The sequence below is a fragment of the Antechinus flavipes genome, chromosome 1 (genome assembly GCF_016432865.1).
Source record: "Antechinus flavipes isolate AdamAnt ecotype Samford, QLD, Australia chromosome 1, AdamAnt_v2, whole genome shotgun sequence".
Lineage (NCBI taxonomy): Eukaryota > Metazoa > Chordata > Mammalia > Dasyuromorphia > Dasyuridae > Antechinus > Antechinus flavipes.
Window position 1 is genome coordinate 119,517,052 of NC_067398.1, and position 20,456 is coordinate 119,537,507.

The 20,456-nt window shown below is 31.3% G+C and overlaps 1 protein-coding gene across 8 annotated transcripts in view; it reads left to right on the plus strand.

Moving 5' to 3' along the window:
- The window catches only part of SPEF2 (sperm flagellar 2), a 235,389-nt gene that overhangs the window by 20,507 nt on the left and 194,426 nt on the right, over positions 1 to 20,456 (plus strand). For 6 of the 8 annotated variants that reach the window (XM_051989705.1, XM_051989711.1, XM_051989718.1 and 3 more), the window contains 3 exons: positions 13,530 to 13,782; positions 17,872 to 18,042; positions 20,085 to 20,225. In XM_051989705.1, coding sequence (XP_051845665.1) covers positions 13,530 to 13,782; positions 17,872 to 18,042; positions 20,085 to 20,225 — 565 coding nt within the window. The remainder of the gene's footprint in view (positions 1 to 13,529; positions 13,783 to 17,871; positions 18,043 to 20,084; positions 20,226 to 20,456) is intronic. The other 2 variants (XM_051989754.1, XM_051989773.1) reach the window with 1 other exon arrangement.

Here is a 20,456-nt window from a genome sequence, read left to right on the forward strand (position 1 = left end):
TACCTTCTATTCATAGATTTTATAGGTGTTTTCCCTGTGTTTTTCATATGAGATGTAAGTGCTGGTATAAATCTATTTTTTCCATATTGCTAATTTCATCACAATATTTTTGCAAAAATAAGATAGTCCTCCTTTTGATAGGGTCTTTGCATTTATCAGACAGAAGGCTAATTGGTTTGTTACTTATTTGTTGTTATTAAATAATTGTGTTTGATTATTATATATAATATATATATACACATATGTGTATTATACATACAAATATATTTCTGTATTTGTTACATACTCTGTACCTAATCTCTTCCAGTGATCAACTTATTTTTAAATCACTACTAAATATTGTTTTGAGCATTACTGTTTTGTAATAAAATTAAGAGATTTGGTACTAGGAGTTACCCTTAATTCTCATTTTTTCTTTCTTCATTATCTTGAGCATGACCATATTCCTCTTTATGAATTTTTTTGTTATGATTTTTCTAGTTTTATAAAGTAATAATTCAGTACATTTACTGATGTGGCACCATATGAGTGCATTAAGTAGAATTGTCTAATTATATTAACTTATCTTACTCATAAACAATATTTTCCCAATTATTTATGTTGAAATTTCTGTAAAATTGATTTGAAGTTCTATTCCTATGGATTTTGGTGAGTAGTGTTCTACTTTTTGTATATTTTTAATCATTTTAAATATAATTTTTAAATTTTTCCTCACTATTTTTTAGAATTTTGATTTCCATTTTGAAATTTTGGAATTCCATTTAATGGAATGTTGATGATTATTACATTTATTGTATATGCCTCAATTTTGCTACTTATGTTCCTTTAATTGTAGTCAACTTTCTAAGGTTCCCTCTTTAATTATACAATTTTATTATCCGCAAAAAGTGATGATTTTGCTTCTTCTTTATCTTTGGTTATTCTCACAATTTTTTTCTTGCCTTATTCTAGTTGGCATTTATACTACTACATCAGATAGAAACTAGAATTTCTTAACATTTTCAGCATTGTGGACCCTTTATCAGTCTGGCGAAACCCTTCTCAGAATAATATTCCTATTATTATTATTATTATTATTGCTATTATTATTACAGCTTTTTATTTACAAAATATATACATGGGTAATTTTTCAACATTTAACCTTGCAAAACCTTTTATTCTTTTCCCCTCCTTCCCCACCCTCTCCCCTAGATAGCAGATAGACCAATACATGTTAATATATTAAAGTATATGGTAAATTCAATATATGTATACATATTTTACAGTTACCATGTTGTGTAAGGGAAATCAGATCTAGAAAGAAAGAAAAAAACCTGAGAAGGAAAACAAAAATTCAAGCAAACAATAACAGAAAGAGTAGAAATACTATGTTGTGGTCCACACTCATTTCCCATAGTTCTCTCTCTGGGTGTAGCTGATCCTCATCTTTTCTGAATAATTGAAACTGGTTTGAATCATCTTATTGTTGAAGACAGCCATGTCCATCAGAATTGATCATCATAAAAAAAAAAAGAATTGATCATCATATAGTATTGTTGAAGGGTATAATGATCTCCTGGTTCTGCTCATTTCACTTAGCATCAGTTCATGTAAGTTTCTCCAGGCCATCCTGAAATGATCCTATTGGTCATTTCTTACAGAACCATAGTATTCAATAATATTTATATACCACAATTTATTCAGCCATTTTCCAAATTGGTGGACATTCATTCAATTACCAGTTTCTAACCACTACAAAAAGGGTTGCCACAAATATTTTTGCACATGTGGGATCCTTTCCCTTTAAGATCTCTTTGGGATATAAATCCAGTAGTAACTATGCTGGAGCAAAGAGTCTGCACAGTTTGATAACTTTTTGAGCATAGTTCCAAATTTTTTCCCCAGAATGACTGGGATTTGTCCACAATTCCACCAACAATATATCAGTGTTTCAGTTTTCCCACATCCCCTCCAATATTCATCATTATATTTTCCTGTCATCTTAGCCAATCTGACAGGTGTATAGTGGTATCTCAGAGTTGCCATAATTTACATTTCTCTGATCAAAATGATTTGGAGCATCTTTTCATATGACTAGAAATAGTTTCAATTTTTTCACCTGAAAATTATCTGTTCATATCCTTTGACCATTTATCAGTTGGAGAATGGCTTGGTTTCAGAATAGTATTCTTAAGTAATTGAAGGTAGTGGTAAATTTCAGTTACAAGTTGATGAAAATAAAATGTTTTTCCCATTCAAGTTCAAGAAGATAAAACTATCGGTGATCCCTTTTAGAAGTCTGTGGATCCCAGATTAAGAACCCTTGATCTAAATAGAAGACTATATTTCAATTGGGAAAAAAATCACACAGAAAAGCTTCCTCTTTCTAAGTCAGTATTTTGTATCACTTCAATATTATTCCCTGTTCACTCCTCCTTGGCTCCAGTGTTGAAGAGAGTTTACCGTTGTTAAATCACTTTCACTATTTGTGCCCTTCATCCTATCTTCTTAGATGCCCTCCAAAAACTTGTCCTTTTTTTCTTCTGATTTTAAATCTCATCTTATTTATTGCCTACTTCTTGACAGTTTACAGACATTCTCTGATTTGAAAATTCTTCACTTGATGCTATCATCTCTGAATCTTCCCTTTCAAAACCAAATTCCTAAAAAAAAAAAAAATGCATATTCTCTTTTTTATTTCCAACTTATTTCACAATGTCTATTGCAATCTAGTTTTCAAAGTCATGAATCAGATGAAACTACTTTTCCAAAGTTACCAATTATCTTTATTTTTTAAAAATAAAATATTTATTTTATTCATGACTTTTCTTATCATGTGAATTTCTGGATATCTTTCTCTTCCACTCTTGCCTAGTGAGTCATTCCTCATAATATATATAGAAAAAGGATGAGGGGAAAAGATTAATTTAATAGATCTAATCAATGCATTGGTCTTGCTTGACAGCATTTGACCTATCTCTGAAACAAAGGGAGTGAGGCGCACATTTTCTCAAATCTTTTTTTAGCATTAAACTTGGTCTTTGAGCATTGGGTTCAGCTGTGAATTTCATATGAAATTCAGCTTCTGAATTTCCTTCTTTCCTTCTTTCCTTCCTTCCTTCTTTCCTCTTGGCCTTCACTTGTTGAAAAGGCAAGCATTATGATAATTGAAAATCATGAAAAGCATATTTCCATATAAGCCACATTTTTTTAAAAAGAAAAAGAAAGAAATTGAAAAAGTTATTCTTCAATTTGCACTCAGAATTCACCACTCCTCACTCTGGAAGTGAATAGCATTTTTTGTCATGAATCCCTTGAAATAATCATGAATCTTTGTATTAATTAGAAGAGCTGTCTTCCATAAGAAATTATTTTTTATTTTTTTTATTAAACCTTTTCTAAATATATGCATGGATAATTTTTCAGCATTAACCTTTGCAAAACCTTGTGTTCCACTTTTCCTCCTCTTCTCCCCATTCCCTCCCTAGATAGCAAGTAATCCAATCTATGTTAAACATGGTAAAAATATGTTAAATCCAATATATTCATATATTTATACAATTAACTTGCTGCACAAGAAAATCAAATCAAAAAGGGAAAAATGAGAAAGAAAATAAAATGCAAGCACACAACAACAAAAAGAGTGAAAATGCCATGTTGTTGTCCACACTCAGTTCCCAAAGTCCTTTCTCTGGATATAGAAGGCTCTCTTCATCACAAGATCATTGGAATTGGCCCAGATCACCTTGTTGTTTAGAAGAGCCATGTCCATCAGAATTGATCATCTTATAATCTTCTTGTTGCCATATATAATGATGTCCTGGTTCTGCTTATTTCACTTAGCATCAGTTCATGTAAGTCTCTCCTGGTCTCTCTGAATTCAACCTGCTAATCGTTTCTTACAGGATATTAATAACATTCACATACCTTAACTTATTCAGTCATTCTCCAATTGATGGAAATGCACTTAGTTTCCAGTTTCTTGCCACTACAAAAAGGGATACCACAGACATTTTTTGCACATGTGGGTCCCTTTCCCTCCTTTAAGATCTCTTTGAGATATAAACCCAGTAGAAACACTGCTGGATGAAAGGGTATGAGCATTTTGGTAGTCCATTGGGCATAGTTTCAAATTGCTCTTCAAAAACAGTTTACATTTCCATCTAAAATGCACCAGTGTCCCAGTTTTCCCACATCCCCTCTAACATTTGTCATTATCTTTTCCTGTCATCTTAGCCAATCTGAGAGGCATATAGTGGTATCTCAGAGTTGTCTTAATTTGCATTTCTTTGATCAATAGTGATTTAGAGCATATGACTACAATTGTTTTTAATTTCTTTAGATGAAAATTGTTCATATCATTTGACCAATTATCAATTAGAGAATGGCTTGAATTATTATAAATTTAACCCAGTTCTCCATAGATTTTAGATATGAAGCCTTTTGAATGTAAACATGTTTCCCTAGTTTATTGCTTCCTTTCTAATCTTTCTAATCTTGTCTACATTAGTTTTATTTGTACAAAAACTTTTAAACTTATAATCAAAATTATTATTTTTGTTCACTAATGATTTCTAGTTCTTCTTTGGCCATAAGTTCCTTCTTTCTCTATAGATCTGAGAGGTAAACTATACTTGTTCTTCTAATTTGCTTACAATATCACTCTTTAAATCTAAATCATGAACCCATTTCACTCTTGGTATAGGGTGTTAGATACGCATCACTGCCTAGTAACTTTCTGCCATACTAGTTTCCAATTTTTTTTTGTCAGATACTGAATTTTTATCCTGAAAGTTGGGTTTTTGAGTTTGTCAAAGCCTAGATTACTATAGTCATTAACTATTTTGTCCTGTGAACGGAACCTATTCCACTGATCAACTACTCTTATTTCTTAGCCAATACCAAATGGTTTTGATGACTTTTGCTTTGTAATATAGTTTTAGATCTGGTAAGGTAGGCCACCTTCATTTGTATTATTTTTCATTAATTTCCTTGAAATTCTGGACCTTTTCTTCTTCCAGATGAACTTTGTTACCATTTTTTCTAGATCTGTATAAATAATTTCATGGGAGTTTGATTGGTTTGGCACTGAATAAGAAAATTAATTTAGGTAGTGTTGTCATTTTAATTCTATTACTTTGATCTATCCATGAGCACTTGATATTTTTCCAAGTGATTGTATCTGATTTTATTTGTGTGGCAACTGCTTTATAGTTGTATTCATATAGTTCCTGACTTTTCCTTGGCAGGTAGACTCCCAAATATTTTATATTATCAACAGTTATTTTAAATAAAATTTTTCTTTATATCTCTTGTTGTTGGACTTTGTTGATAATCTATAAAAATGTTGATGATTTATGTGGATTTATTTGGTATCCTTTAATTTTGCTAAAGTTGGGAATTGTTTCTAGTAGTTTTTTAGCTGATTTTCTAGGGTTCTCTAAGTTCTCTAATAGTATGATAAATCATTATATCTGCAAAGAGTGATAATTTGGTTTTTTAATTACCTACCATGATTCCTTTCATCTCTTTTTCTTCTTTTATTGCCAAAGCTAAAATTTGTAATACAATATGGATAGCAATAGTGATAATGGGCAACCCTGTTTCAGCCCTGATTTTATTAGGAATGTTTTAAATTTATTCCCATTACATATGATACTTGGTGATGTTTCAAATAGGTGCTACTGATCATTTTAAGGAAAAAGTCCATTTATTACTATACTCTCTGGTGTTTTAATAGGAATAATTGTTGGATTTTATCAAATGCTTGTTCTGCATCTATTGAGATAATCATATGATTTTTGTTAGTTTGATTATTGATATAGTCAATTATGCTAATAGTTTTCCTAATATTGAATCAGCTTTGCATTCCTGGTATAAGTTCTACTTGATCATAGTATTATTATCCTGGAGATGACTTTCTGTAATTTCTTTGTTATATCTTATTTAAGATTTTAGGCTATCATTTTTTTAAATAATGCTGCTACTATGTACACTGATCTCCTCCTGCTCACTTTACTCTGCATTAATATACATAGGACTTTCCAGGTTTTTATAAAACCACTTCCCTCAACATTTCTTATATCACAAGAGTGTTTCATCACAATCATATTCTACAGCTTATTCAGTTGTTCCTCAGTTGAAGGGCAACTCACTCAATTGTTTGTCACCATAAAAACAGCTGTTACAAATACTTTTGTACATATGACTCCCTTTCCTTTGGGAAGCAGACCTAATAATAGTACTGTTGGGTCAAAGGGTATGCATAATAATTGTAATAATTCTCAGATTATCTCTCCTAGATCTATTTTCCAGGTCTGTTGTTTTCCCAAGAAGGTATTTGATATTTTTTCCATTGTTTCATTTTTGTTTTGGTTTTGTTTGACTAATTCTTGGTGTCTCCTTGAGTCATTCATTTCCATTTGTTTGATTCTGATTTTTAATGAGTTATTTTCTTCATTCACATTTTAATATCTTTTTCTAATTGTCCAACTGAGTTTTTAAGTGAGTTGTTTTGTTTTATGAAATTTTTTTCTATTTAGCCAATTTTATTTTTTAAAGAGCTATTTTCTTTTTCCAACTCACTAATTTTGTTTCTCAAGGATTTGATTTCTTTATCCACTCTATTGTTAAATGAGTGGGATGACTTATCCAGACTCTCTTGCCAAGCTTCCCTTTCATTTTCCCATTTTTCTTCTAGCTGTTTTGTGATAGTCTTTTTAATTTCTTCTATGAGAGTCTTGTGTATTGAGGACCAGATCATATCCCTCTTTGGAGATTCATCTGGAGACAGTCTGTTTTTAGTTTCCTCAGGGTTTAAATTCCCCTCTCTCTCCATATAGAAACTATCAATAGTTAGAGTCCATTTTAAGTTTTTGCTCATTTTGTCAAAGAAGAATCGAAGAAAACAAACTAACAAGAAAAACAAATGCAGTCTGCTTTTTTTGGGGGGGGGAGGGGGGAAGAAGGTCTGGATAGTATTACTGAGCTTCCTCTACAGACTGCAGGGTGGAGCAGTGAGGCACTAGCAGGACAGCAATGGCTGCCCTGTGTCTGAGCTCTGAGACTCTGAGAGCATGTTAAGACACTCCAAGTGGGTGTGGCCAGGTCCCAAGAGGCCCTGGCTTTTCAGGGCCCAGGGGACATAGTTTGAGGACTCCTGATTTAGAGAAACATAAAAAGACATGTAAACTAATCTATAGTAAATAAGTCCATAGTAAAAATAAAGAGAAAGGAAAAATACAAAGAATGACTATTAAAAATGTAAATTGAAAATAATAGAGTAGAATGCTAGAATTTATCAAATAAGCAATAGAAGCAAGAATCAGAGATAACTAAACATAATAACACAATGCTTGATATTCCAAAGCATGTAACTTTCATATTTAATATGAATTGTTGAAAAAATGGAAAACTTGATAAAAACAAAACAGTTTAAACCAACATCTTAATACCACAGATTTTTTGAATTCCAAATGGATATTCAATAAACATCCAAAATTATCTAATTTTAACATATAAGAAAACAGAGATATATTTTAAAACTGAGTGGGGTGTTCAGTTTCAAATGATGAGGTTGATCATTTGAATTGAGAAAATGGATCTTAATTGCAGAAGTGGAGAATAATGGATATAGAATATCATATAGTATCAAAAACTGTTGGTGTATTGATTAATTTTACAGAATTCCCCCCTATATTTCTTATAAGGAAAAGCTCACTGAATAATAAGAGCTTTCTCCAATTTTTTCTTATAATTTTATTACATTATATTATAATATATATAAAAATAATAATAATATAATAACTATCTTATAATAATAATGATAACCCTTTCTACCCCTCTGTTTATGTGAAATATACCTGCCATGCCTGGTGTCAAGCTGGCTCATGTAGCCAGTCTCCAAGACTTCAACTAATATCAGCTACAAAGATTCAGAAAGGAAAGTTCTTGGATCATTCCAAAGTAAAATCAATCATTCTCAGAATCAATGCAACATTAATATCTGCACATACCTATGTGCATTGTCTCTACCTGTTAAATTGAGCTCCTTCTTATCTCCCAAGATTGTTGTGAGATAATTGTAAAGTATTTATTAGTATGGTGTGTGAAATGTAGTTGGTCTTTAATAAATGATCTTTACCTTCCCCTTACTTTCCCTTAGTCATTTGATTCTGTTTATTTTTCAGTACTCAATTCATCTTATTCATCTAAATGCCTTCTATTCACTATTTCTTCCTGCCTAATAATGTTCCATTGCATTCACACAACATCAAGTCTTTCAACCATTAACCCACTCAATGGGAACCTGTTTTGTTTCCATTTTTTTGCTATTGCAAAGAATATAGCAATGACTATTTTTAGTATATGGGGAAATTTTATTTCTGTCTTTGATTTCACTGCACTGTATGTCTAGAGAGCCATTTTTGGTCATCATAGTTTATGAACAATTTAGTCATTTTTCTTTCATCATTCATAATAGCTTTCTGAAATGGTTAGGCCAGTTTCTCTAAGAGACCATTTAATATTGCTTTTATTCTACACATCCTCTTCAACATTGTTTCCATCATGTGTCATCTTTACCAATTATTTGTGAATGAGATGAAACTTGTATCTAATGGTTAGCCACCTGACACATAATAAACATTTTTTTTGTTAAACATGGTAATAGTATTTGTCAAATCCAATATATACATACGTATTTATACAATTACCTTTTTGCACAAGAAAAATTTAATAAAATCAGAAAAATAAGAAAATAAAATGCAAGCAAACAATAACAAAACGAGTAAAAATACTATGCTGTGATCCATACTCAGCTTCCACAGTCCTCTCTCTGGGTGCAGATGGCTCTCTTCATCACAAGACCATTAGAACTGGCCTGGATCACCTCATTGTTGAGAAGAGCCACATCCATAAGAATTGATCATCACATAATCTTGGTGTTGCCATGTATAATATTTTCTTGGTTCTGCTCATTTCACTTAGCATCAGTTCATGAAAGTCTCTCCAGGCCTCTCTGCAACCATCCTGCTAATTGTTTCTTATAGAATAATAATGTTAATATTCATTATACCATAACTTATTCAACCATTCCCCAGCTGATGGACATCCATTCAATTTCCAGTTTCTTGCCACTACAAAAAGAGCTACCACAAATATTTTTGCACATGTGGGTCCCTGTCCCTCTTTTAAGATGTCTTTGGGATATAAACCCAGTAGAAACACTGCTAGATCAAAGGATATACACATTTGGATAGCCCTTTGGGCCTAGTTACGAATTAGTAAGCATTTTTAAAAGTGCTTGTTGATTAACCAATCTCAATATTTTAATTTGCTTTTCTTTTATTAATTGGAAGCATATATTCTTGTGGTGACATATAGTTAACAATTCATTTGAAAGCTATTTTTTCTAACCTTTGAGTATTTATTCATTGGAGAATGGTTCATAATGTTACAAGTTTGTCACATTTGTAACACTGATTTTTATACAAGCATATTTTCCAAGACCACAGATTCCCTTCTATCCTATTTGCTATTGGTTTTATTCACATGAAATATAGGTTTCATACATAGATAGTTAAAAGTCTTTTTTAAACTCTATCCATTGTTTGATTAGGAATTATACTTCTAGCCATATTTTTAAAATATTCTTGATCTCATTTTTTTATAATTTTTAAAAAAGTTATGTGAACTTTTTATACTGATGAAATGTTTATACTAGGCATATTGTAGTATGTGGTCTAAGATGGTGTTCTAAATGCCATTTCTTTCTGCTTTTAGTTTTCATAGATCTTATCTAAAAGATAGTTCAACTCAAGTTATATTCTTTGATTTAACAACTAGTGGATTATTGTCTGTATGTGTCTTTCTATATTGGTAAACCAGTTCATTATACCTATAAAAAAACTCCCTCCTTTCCACATCAAAGTTACTTTTCTTCAAACCTAAGACAAAATAGTCACATTTTCTTAAGACTGCCATGATTTCAACCCACAACTGTTTCCTCTTTATGAGTGAGATACAAGACCAAAAAAGTAATTCCCTTTGTTAGCTTCTCCATCTTTCGAAGGATGAAATTATTGTTAGGTAAGCCAAAAAATTATCTATTCTGCTTTTGTCAGAGAGTGTGAGTTCCAACTAGATGATTGAAATTTTCATTACATTATGCCTCAGTGCTAGGTATTAAATCTGTTTCATAAATTCTTCTCCTATGAATGTAGTCAATAGTGTATTTTACTGACAATATCACTTATGTTTCTACCTCCAATGATATTCACATAAATATTCTTCATCATTCTTGGCTCTTCTCTTTAGTGATCATTTCATCTGAGACTATATTCTAAATTTATAATGTCACTCTACTATCACCCTTTTTTTCACACCCAATACTAACTGAATATGATACACAGTTCTGGAGTACTACATTAGTGTTGGATTCTGTACCACAAAGATTTACAGATACTTGTGAAGTCAAATTTGCTTCCTTGTATTCTAACCTATACTCCACTGTTATGCACATTTCTGTATTAATATCTGACATGTGGTTATTAGTTCTGACTCTCTTGAGGGGTTTTCTGTGTTGAGAATTTTGAGATCTTTCTTGTTGCTGTTCAGTTTATCATGATCTTTGTAACCCCATTTGGGATTTTCTTGGCAAAGGTACTAGAATAGTTGCCTTTTTCATTTGCAGATAATTTTGCAGATAAGGAAATTGAGGCAAGTTTAAATTATTTGTCCAAGATTGCACAGCCAGATAGAGAGATCAGCTCTGAGATCAGAGGTGAATTCAGTTCTTTCTAATCTCAATTCCAGCATTCTATCCATTCTCTCACTTACCTGCCTTGAAGCATTGCTGTTTTGTTTTTCAGGCGTGGAATCAGGAAGATGTGAGTTTAGATTCTCTCATTAACAATAGTTCTGGGGGGAAAGTTACCTAATCTCTCTCTCAGCCTCAGTATATTCATCTGTAATATGAAGGTATTAGTATTTTATGGAATTGTTGTATTAATCAAATGAAATCATATATGTAAACCACTTGCATACCTTAAAACACTAGATAATAGTACTACTTTTTGTTATTGTTATTACATTCCCTTTGAGCAAAACTGAATGATCCTGGTCACATCCCCTAACCTCTCCTCAGAAAAAGCCCACTTCTCCTTGTAATGTTCATTACTTGTTAATCACTCAAATTGATTTCCACCTTCAGGAACACCCATTCTTCTAAGGTTATATAAACATTAAATATTTTGTTTGATCTAAGAGAGATGGCCAAATAACCATCTTTCTATTAATAATGTGCTAGCATTATTAATAAATTGACTAATTATCTACAAAAAAGATATATATGCAGGAAAGGAAAATAAGACTACTGTCCTTAATAAAGTCTGATGCAAAAAATTTTAGAGAGAATATTATTAAGTAAACTACAATAATATGTGAATTAGAATAATTGTATACTATGACCAGATTTAGTTTATACCAAGAATGGTCATTATGCTCAACATAAGGAAAACTGTGAATATAATAAATCCTACTTGTAATATAATATAAATAAGATAACATCATTAAATCAATAGATACTTAATAGGCTTTTGAAAATCTATTACTTATTTCAATTTTTAAAAAGTTTCTAAAAATCTTAATAAAGCTCTTCAAAGAGCACTTATTTAAATGTAAGAGCAAATGTATATAATGAAGAAAAGTTGCAGAACTTTCAAAAAACCAACTCGCACTTGCAAAGTTGCAGGATATAAGATAAATTCATATAAATCTAATTGTAAAATAGTAGGGTATTTATTTTAATCCAAAAGACTTCCACTATTGAGGAAAGATAACAAAAAATAATGGGAAAACAAATTATATTAAGGCCAAAATCTCACATCAGACTTCAAAATAAGGTCAAATGAATATATGACCAGACATAAAAGTTTCTATCATAAACAAATTAGAGGTGGAAGAAATTATGTTTTAGATTTATAGTTTATGATAAAATAAGGAATAGATAAAATTAGATGGGATATGTGATTCTTATATAAAATACGAAAGGTTTTACACAGCAAAATCTAAAGGGAAATAGGTAGATGGGGAAATTTTTGTGTGTGAGCAGACCTTTCAGATGAAAGTCTCATTACCAAAAAGTATGTGGAATTAATTTAAATTTATGACTAAAAGCTATTCTCCAATAGGTAAATAATCAAAGGATATAAAGATGGACTTTTGAAAGAGAGAAACAAGCTATCCACAATCATATTTTTTAAATGCTTCAAATCACTTTAATTAAATATCTAGAAATTTTAAGCAACTCTGATATCATACTATATATAGGACTGTTAAAGATAACAAAAGCAAAAAATAACAAATTTGAAGGGGCTAAGGGTGGAGAGGTACCCTAGTGAACTCTTAATATTGAGGTGTTAAATTGGTCTAATCATTCAGGAAAGCAATATTGGAACTATGCCTACAAAGTTAATCAGCTATATGAGTATAAGAACTCTACCTCAAAGAAATTTTTCAGAAGAGAAAAAGGAGCTATACTTCCAAAATATTTGTAAACAGATCTTTTAATGATAGTAAAAAAAAAATTGGAAACTAAAGGAGTGTCTTGCTGTTGGAGATCGGTTAGTATGGTACAAAAAATTTAGGGGACTGTTATTGACACATAAGAAATTATGAATTGGATACTTTCAAAGAATCAAACCTTACTGAGGTTCCTTATTTGAAAAAGAAAAGAGTTAGAGTAGATGGTTTCTATGGTCTCTGCCCGTTCTAATTTGATCGGAGAGTCTTATGATTATTTTTGTTATTTTTATTGTTATGTCCAACTCTTCATGACCACAAGACCACAATTGTTTTCTTGGGGAAAATACTAGAGTGAGTTGCTGCTTGCTTCTCTCTCTCATTTTTGGAAATTGGTAAATGGGATTAAGTGACATAAATAACACAGCTAGTAAATATCTGAGGCAGATTTGAACTCAGGAAGAAGCTCAGCATTCTTATCAACTGTGCCATCTAGCTGATCATTATGACTACAATTATAATGGCGAATAATTGGTGGAGTTGAGAATAAAGTAAGGCCTTCTGACTCTGGGCCTGTGCTCCTTGGTATTTGTTTGTATGAATATGTATATGCACTCACACATTTGTGTATATGCACACACACAGATATGCACATATAATATGTATGGGATGCATAAATAAAGATATATGTGTGTGTGTGTACTTTTTTGTTCATGTAACTTTCCCTAGAAATTTTGAAATCTTAATGTGCAGAAATTTATGTCTTTTTCATTCAAACCTAATATAAAATAAATCACTATAGTGATATGAGAAAGCTTGAGTTTTAAATGGTATTAAACTTTGAGTGCATGGGAAAATAAAACTTTTTAAATGTCATACAATTTGGAATTGCATATCATGAAAATATTTGTTACTTGAAATGGTTGCTTGAAAAGAAATATTTACTACTATGATTAATGTTTCCATAGCTTGTATGTAATTGTTTAGATAAATCAATATTTAATAATGAATTTTTTTTTTCATTTTAGGGTTTCCAATGTCAAGCTTAATAACTTTTCTCGCTTAGAACCAACATTCCAACTCCTGGGAGTTCAGTTTGATCAAAATGTGGCCCAAAATATTATGACAGAAAAGCATGGCTCTGTAACCAAACTTCTTTACCAATTATACATCGCACTCCAAAAAAAGAAAAAAAGTGGACTGACTGGAGTTGCAATGCAAACAATGAGACCTTTAGCACCTGCAAAACTACAAAGTATGAAGAGTGAAATTTATAGAGAGGTAAGTACACCTGTAGAATTTAATATGTTAAACAGTGTGAAAAAATGGAAAGAACTTCACATAATTCCATTAAGATCCCACTGGATTTTTGAACATTTTTACCTTTTTTTTTTTAATGTTTCCTTTTGGGGCAGCTAGGTGGCACAGTGGATAGAGCACCAGCCCTGAAGTCAGGAGGCCCCCAAGTTAAAATCTGGTTTCAGACATTTAACACTCCTAGCTATGTCACTTAATTCCAATTACTTCAGCAAAAAACGAAAAAAGTTTCCTTTTTATTGTATTATTTTTGTGTAATGGTAGTTCAGAAATAAATTATTTATTCCTCTTAAGGTAATTAAGTGGTATAGAAGATAGAATGATGGACTAGAAGTCAGGAAGATCTGAATTCAAATCCAGTTTCAAATACTTAATAACGACAATCCTGGTCAAGTTATTTCATATCAACCTGCTTTAGTTTCTGCAAAAATAAAATATGGATAATAACAACACTCATCTCCCAATACTGTTTCAAAGATCAAATGAGATTATATAAAGTGTCAGATATAGTGCCTGTGTTTTAATAAATAATACTGAATAAATATCTCCTTCTTTATTTCCTTCCTTTCTTCCATCTACCCATCCTTCCTTCTGTTTTCCTTTCTTCCTTCTTTCCTTTCCTCTTTCCTTCCTCCTTCCTTTCTATTTCTCCTTACTTCTCTCCTTTCCTTTCCTTCCTTTCTCCTTTTTTCTCTCTACTGTTCCTTCCTCTCTCTTTACCTCTTTCTTTTCTTTCTTCTTTTCCCTCTTCCTTCCTTCCTTCCTTCCCTCCTTCCTGCCTCCCTCTCTTCTCTTCTTTCTTCCTTTCTTTCATCCCTCTTTCTCTCTTTCCATCTCTATTTCTCTCATACATACACATACACACAAAAAAACACTTAAAGCTAAGAATGACATATATGATTTAACACTCTCCCTTATCCATTTTATCTCATCAGTCAGGATCATTCAGTATTAGAGCTGGAAGGGATCTTCTTACAGATATTTAACAAAATAAGGAGATTGAAGCCAAAAGTTGCAATAGCTTGTCCAGGATCACACAGCAATCAAACTGAGAGTGCAGAACTCAAATTGAAGACCTCTGAGGCTGGTTAGCCCTTTGTATTACCATTATGCTGCACTTTTCATCCTTAGGGAGTCTCATCATTGCCACCACCTAGTTTAAACCTTCTTCACTGTGTCTTCCTTTCAATAGGTTCCTTATTGTTCTTATTGCCTCCAGGCCCTTTTCTCTCCAATCCATCCTGTACATTGTTGCTAGCAATATCTTCCAATGATATTGCTTGGATAATCTCACATCTCTTCAGTCTATCCTACCCCATAACTATGGAGTCAAATCCAAACTCTTTAATGTGGAATTCATAAGATCCTGTGACTTTATCATTTAGAATTAAAGAGCTTATGGAATACCATCTGCTAAAGATCAAGATGGAAAAAATAAACTGAGGACCAGGATTGTTGAATGATTTGCTACCAGCTGAGATTTAAATACATGCCCTCTAACCCTAAATCCAGCATTAACTATCCTACACTTCAAAGCATTCAATTTATTTTACAACTAGGTCTCAACTTATCTTTTGAGTTTTAAGCATTAATTGTACCTGAATCTATAGCCAGATTGGTCTTTTCATTTTTCTTTAATATATTTCATACATCCTACTCTCTTGGTTTGCTCACAACATTCCTCCACTTGGAATGAGCCACTCTCTTCCCAGTTTCCTTTTTGACTATACTCCTCCTTTAAGGTTTAGTGGCAGCTCAGCCTCCTCCATGAAACTGGCTGGCAGAGCCCACTTATAAACTCCAGTCTAGCATATTCTCTGGGAGATGCTTCAAGCTTTTTGATATACTCCCGTACATTGTTAGATAATATTTTATATGTATATATTTTATTTCTATTTGTAAGTCTATTTCACATCCTAACAGGAAGAATCATGTAATATATGCTTACATCCTCCCTAATTCCTTTACATAGTGCCTCACGTGTGGCAGGTACATAATTTGTGATGAGATAGGAATGAGATCATGTAATTTCATTGACAAAAAATAGAAATTTTTTTCTGCCCTAAGAAATTTCCTTACAATGAACAACATGTACTGTTAATTTTCTAAACTAGCGGGTAATAAGTAGCATTTTAAAATTTCAGTTTAGAACAATTTTCAGTTTAATAAATTTCAGTTTAAAAAAAAACAGAGTCCTTCAGTCATATAGGAAAATGTAATAATTATTCAGACCCCTAGTCGGCCATAGCAACTCAATATGGTCCATACCTGAAAATATCCTGAACACAAAATCTTTTCTAATTTCAGGACCTCTTAATGGAAAATGATAACAGTTAAGACTCAAAAAACAAATGGGATAGTTAATGAAAGAAACTGTATTGCTCATTTTATTTAGTATAAAAGATATGCCAATAAGGAAATTTTTTTTACCTTTTATTTAATTTTTAAAGCTTTTTATTTTCAAAATATGTGCATAGGTAGTTTTCAACTTTCACCCTTGCAAAACCTTTTCAAATTTTTTTTTCTCTCCCTTTCCCCACACACTCCCTTAGATGGCAAATAATCCAATATATGTTAAACATGTGTAATTCTTCTATACATAAGGAAATAATTTTTAAACAAATATACCAGCATTCATATGTCCAGAAGATTCTAAAATTCTCCAAAATTAGTCAGTCACCATGGAAAACTATTTTTTTATATTTATCAGAATTGCTGAAAACATTTGAAATTTCTCTTTGGGAATTACTTTTAAAGGTATCTTATAAGCAATATACCTTCTCTACCCCCCCAAAAAAAAATCAGCCTTCCTTTGTATATAACTAAATGAAACTGTTAACATTATAAGATGGAGTTCTTTGTAGCTTATAGATACTTTAAAAAATCAAATGTACCTTCATTACACCAAAACTTAAACACCAATGGAGATCAGTCAATAAACAATGTGTATTATATGCCAAATACTATCCAAAGTGCTGAGAATGCAAAAAAGAAGCAAAAAGCAATCCTTGCCTTAAAGGAGCTCATAACCTAATGGGCCAGATAACAAATAAACAAACATATACAAACAAGTTATAAATGAGATAAAGAGGAAAGTATTAACTAATGGAAGACATTGGAATTAAGAACAGATGAAAAAGACTTCTTATTGAAAATGGGATATTCCAAGAGATTCCATTGTCTTTGAAAGCAATTCTCAAAAAGGAAATTCAACAGCATCTCCAATAAAAGCAATTTTATTCCTTTATTCAAACAAATAGTTATTAAGTGCTTTCTATGTGCAGAGCACCATATTAAGTGCTGGAGATGGAAAATTTTAACTAAGATATCCCAAATGTTTGTCTCATTGGAATAAGTGTATAATGCCAAGAAAACTCTTTTGGAAGGTTTTAATCACATAATTATTTAGATTTTTTGGTATGAATGTCAAAAAATATTCTATCAAATTCCTTGGAATCATGGAATCATATATTGCATCAAGATAATCAAGAAGTAAAAATATTAACTCTGATGAGTCATATTTCCTTCACCACATCAGACTTGTTGACCTATTTGATTTCTAAGATTCCCTCCAAATCAAAAATATTTGCTTGCCAAATTACTTTATAATGCATAGACTGATAATCTAGTGACTTCAAGAAGCTAATGTACATCATTTCTTTACTAGTTGTGGTTTAAGTAAGTTGTAAGTTAAGTAAAAGAGAATTTGTTAATTTATTTTTCAGGTGATATTGATTCAAATGAAACTTGCATTTTGAAATTATTTTTTAAAAAATCAAACACAGGGCAAAGAATTTCATTAGTCTTTGAGAGACTATTTTATAAGAATTCAAGTGTTTTGTCTTTAGTTTTAGTTCAAATTTTTTTCAATTTTCTTTTATAACTAACATTTTAAAGACATTTTCTGACTAATATACTTGTTTATTTAAAAATTAGTTCAGATTATTTGTTGAATATTTTAAAATTGTTTGTGTTGTAAAATTGTTATTTAAAAGATGAACAAGCCCATTCATTTCTAACCTCAGGGTCTTTGGAAATGCTTTCTTTATTTAGAGACTTAAGAACCTGGTGCCTCGACAAACTGATTTGAATCTAAAACGGGTTTCAGAAAAGTTTCAAGCAAAGTTTAAACAGATGGAAGAAAAAATTAATCGTATACATTTTGAAAATGCCCAAAAAATTCTTTCGTTAAAGGAAGAACAAAGAATACAAGATCTTGAAAAGGTTCTTTATAAAACAATATTTTTTGGGGAAAATTGATGCAAAAGGCCAAAGATAGCATATTGTGTCAATTGTAATTTCCTGCCTATAATGTATTAGATATGAGCACTGACATACAAAGTTAAATTTCCCAAATATCTCTCATATGTCATCTTCTCAGTGCTTCTCGAAATCATTTCTAGGCACTGTTATTTTATGGAGGGATAAGGAGAATTTCTCCTGTACATCTTGACAGAGCTGCTACTATAATCTGGAGAGTTGTCCCATTCATAGAAGGCAGGTCCTGCCATCATTACCAAGATAAAAGATTGTCAGGAATGAAAGAAAACATGGCAAAGGACTGTTGAGATCTGCTCCTATTGGGGCACTTTCTCCAGCTTTTGTGAATTCTTTCTTAGTAGTCTTGCTTGCTTTCTCCCTCTGCCAATGCCCTGCTCGCTCCTCTAGATTCCTTTTACTTATTCCCTTTAAAAAATGCCTCAGCTGCCTATTTACCACCTTGCTTTGACCACCCACCTGCAAGACCTAAAATTTCTTTAAAAGATCTTTAACGAATTCATATATGTTTTTAAAACTGAAAAGGAAAATGGTATTTGAAATCATTGAAGACTTTTATGAGAATTTTAGGATGATAGGTACATGGGAGGTATATACATACTATAGGCATGAAATTACAATTCCCATTGCTATTGCACTATAAATTTATGGGGGTTTTTTGGTTTTTATTCGTGTGTTTACAATGCTAAGAAACTAAATGTGACCTGAATGTAGTTTAACTAATAAATAGATGCCTGGATAAGGAATGATTCAATGCCTATCCTCAAAGGAAAAATTTTAAAGAATAAATAAAATTAGAAAATTTTGTGATTTAAATAGTACAAAGAGAATATTTTTTTTTCTACTTTGGTTTCTATGGCATTTCCCTCTGTTGATTTTCGTCTTGTCTAATCCTTCTGATCACCTTTCTTAGATCATTATTTACATATATACATATGTCATTAGGCCTCTGTCCCATTCCCTGTCTTCCTCTCTATTTTATATTTTGTTAACTGTTTTCATGGGTATATCATCTCTACTGAGATGACGTGCATATCTGTACATCCAATCCACATCTCTCCTGAGTCTCTGTTGGCACCAGCCCATTGGATTTCTCTTGGAAAAACAATAGACATCTTAAACTTAACTTTTCCAAAATGGAATTGAATTTTCTTCCCCCCCCCAAAAAAAAAAACCTCACCATTTCCCAAAGGAGCCCATTTCTATTGAACTAAATTTTAAATGTTATTTAAAATCCCACTATTTTGCCTAATAAGTTGATGTTACTTATCTAAATATATATTAAAGATTTGAATCACTATATTTCAGATTAAATTTAAAGAATTTGGGGTATAGCTATCTAATTACTTTCAGCTATCTAATTTGCAGTTTTTTTAAAAAGGATTTATTAAAAAAACTCTTTTCCTCTTCATCATGCCTTAATAATTCTGTTTTCAAAAAACAATTATTTCTTTCATATAAGAAATGATGACCACAAATAATTCAGAATTTGGAACAAATTCTTAAATTCATTGTTTAAATATTATTGATTTGTTGGTAGACTTATTTAATTGATCTGTTTTCAACAGAAATCTTCCAGAATCTTTAAATAAATTCCAATCTCTCTAATAGTTTTATTTTTCTGCTAATATTCCACAAGCATGACAATATGTAATCACTTCCCATTGTATGATGGACTGGGAACTATATCTTTCCTATTCTTTCAGAACAGCATAACCAGCACTTTTTGTTTATCAAAAAGGAAACAAAGGATCACAGAGGACAGTAGATTGGCAAGCCTGGTTTACTTGTTGCTAATATGTTTTTTGAAAATTTGTCAGATCATATAAATAAAAAGTTTTGCTATATATATCATATTTACATGTATAAAGAACATCAATTTCTTTGATGTGTTCTATGAAATTTTTTGTGGATGAATTTTAAATAGAATGTTGTGGATCCTTCTGAAGAAGTGACAAATAGAATTAACTTTATATGTAAATAAACAGCACCGCTTAGGCAGAAGACGGCAACATGAAATGATGGCTAGAATTCAAGCAGCCATTTTACAGATTCCCAAAGTCTTGCCAAACCGTACTTTGAAAACTATTGAAAGAAATAAAATGATGTTGAAGAAAAAAGAGGAAGAGGTTAGTTATCATCTTTATTTTGTATAATTTCCTATCTTGTTGCCTAAATATAGAATTTTAAAAGGATAAAATAGATTTGAAATACTGAACATAACAGGCAAATTCTTCAAAATTTGTTTAGTCCTACCATGCTTTTTTTGTCTTAGCAATTATTGTTGTTCTTATTAAATCATAAAAATAATCATAAAGCTTAAAGGGACTAAATAACCATTTTATCTAAACCATGTACTT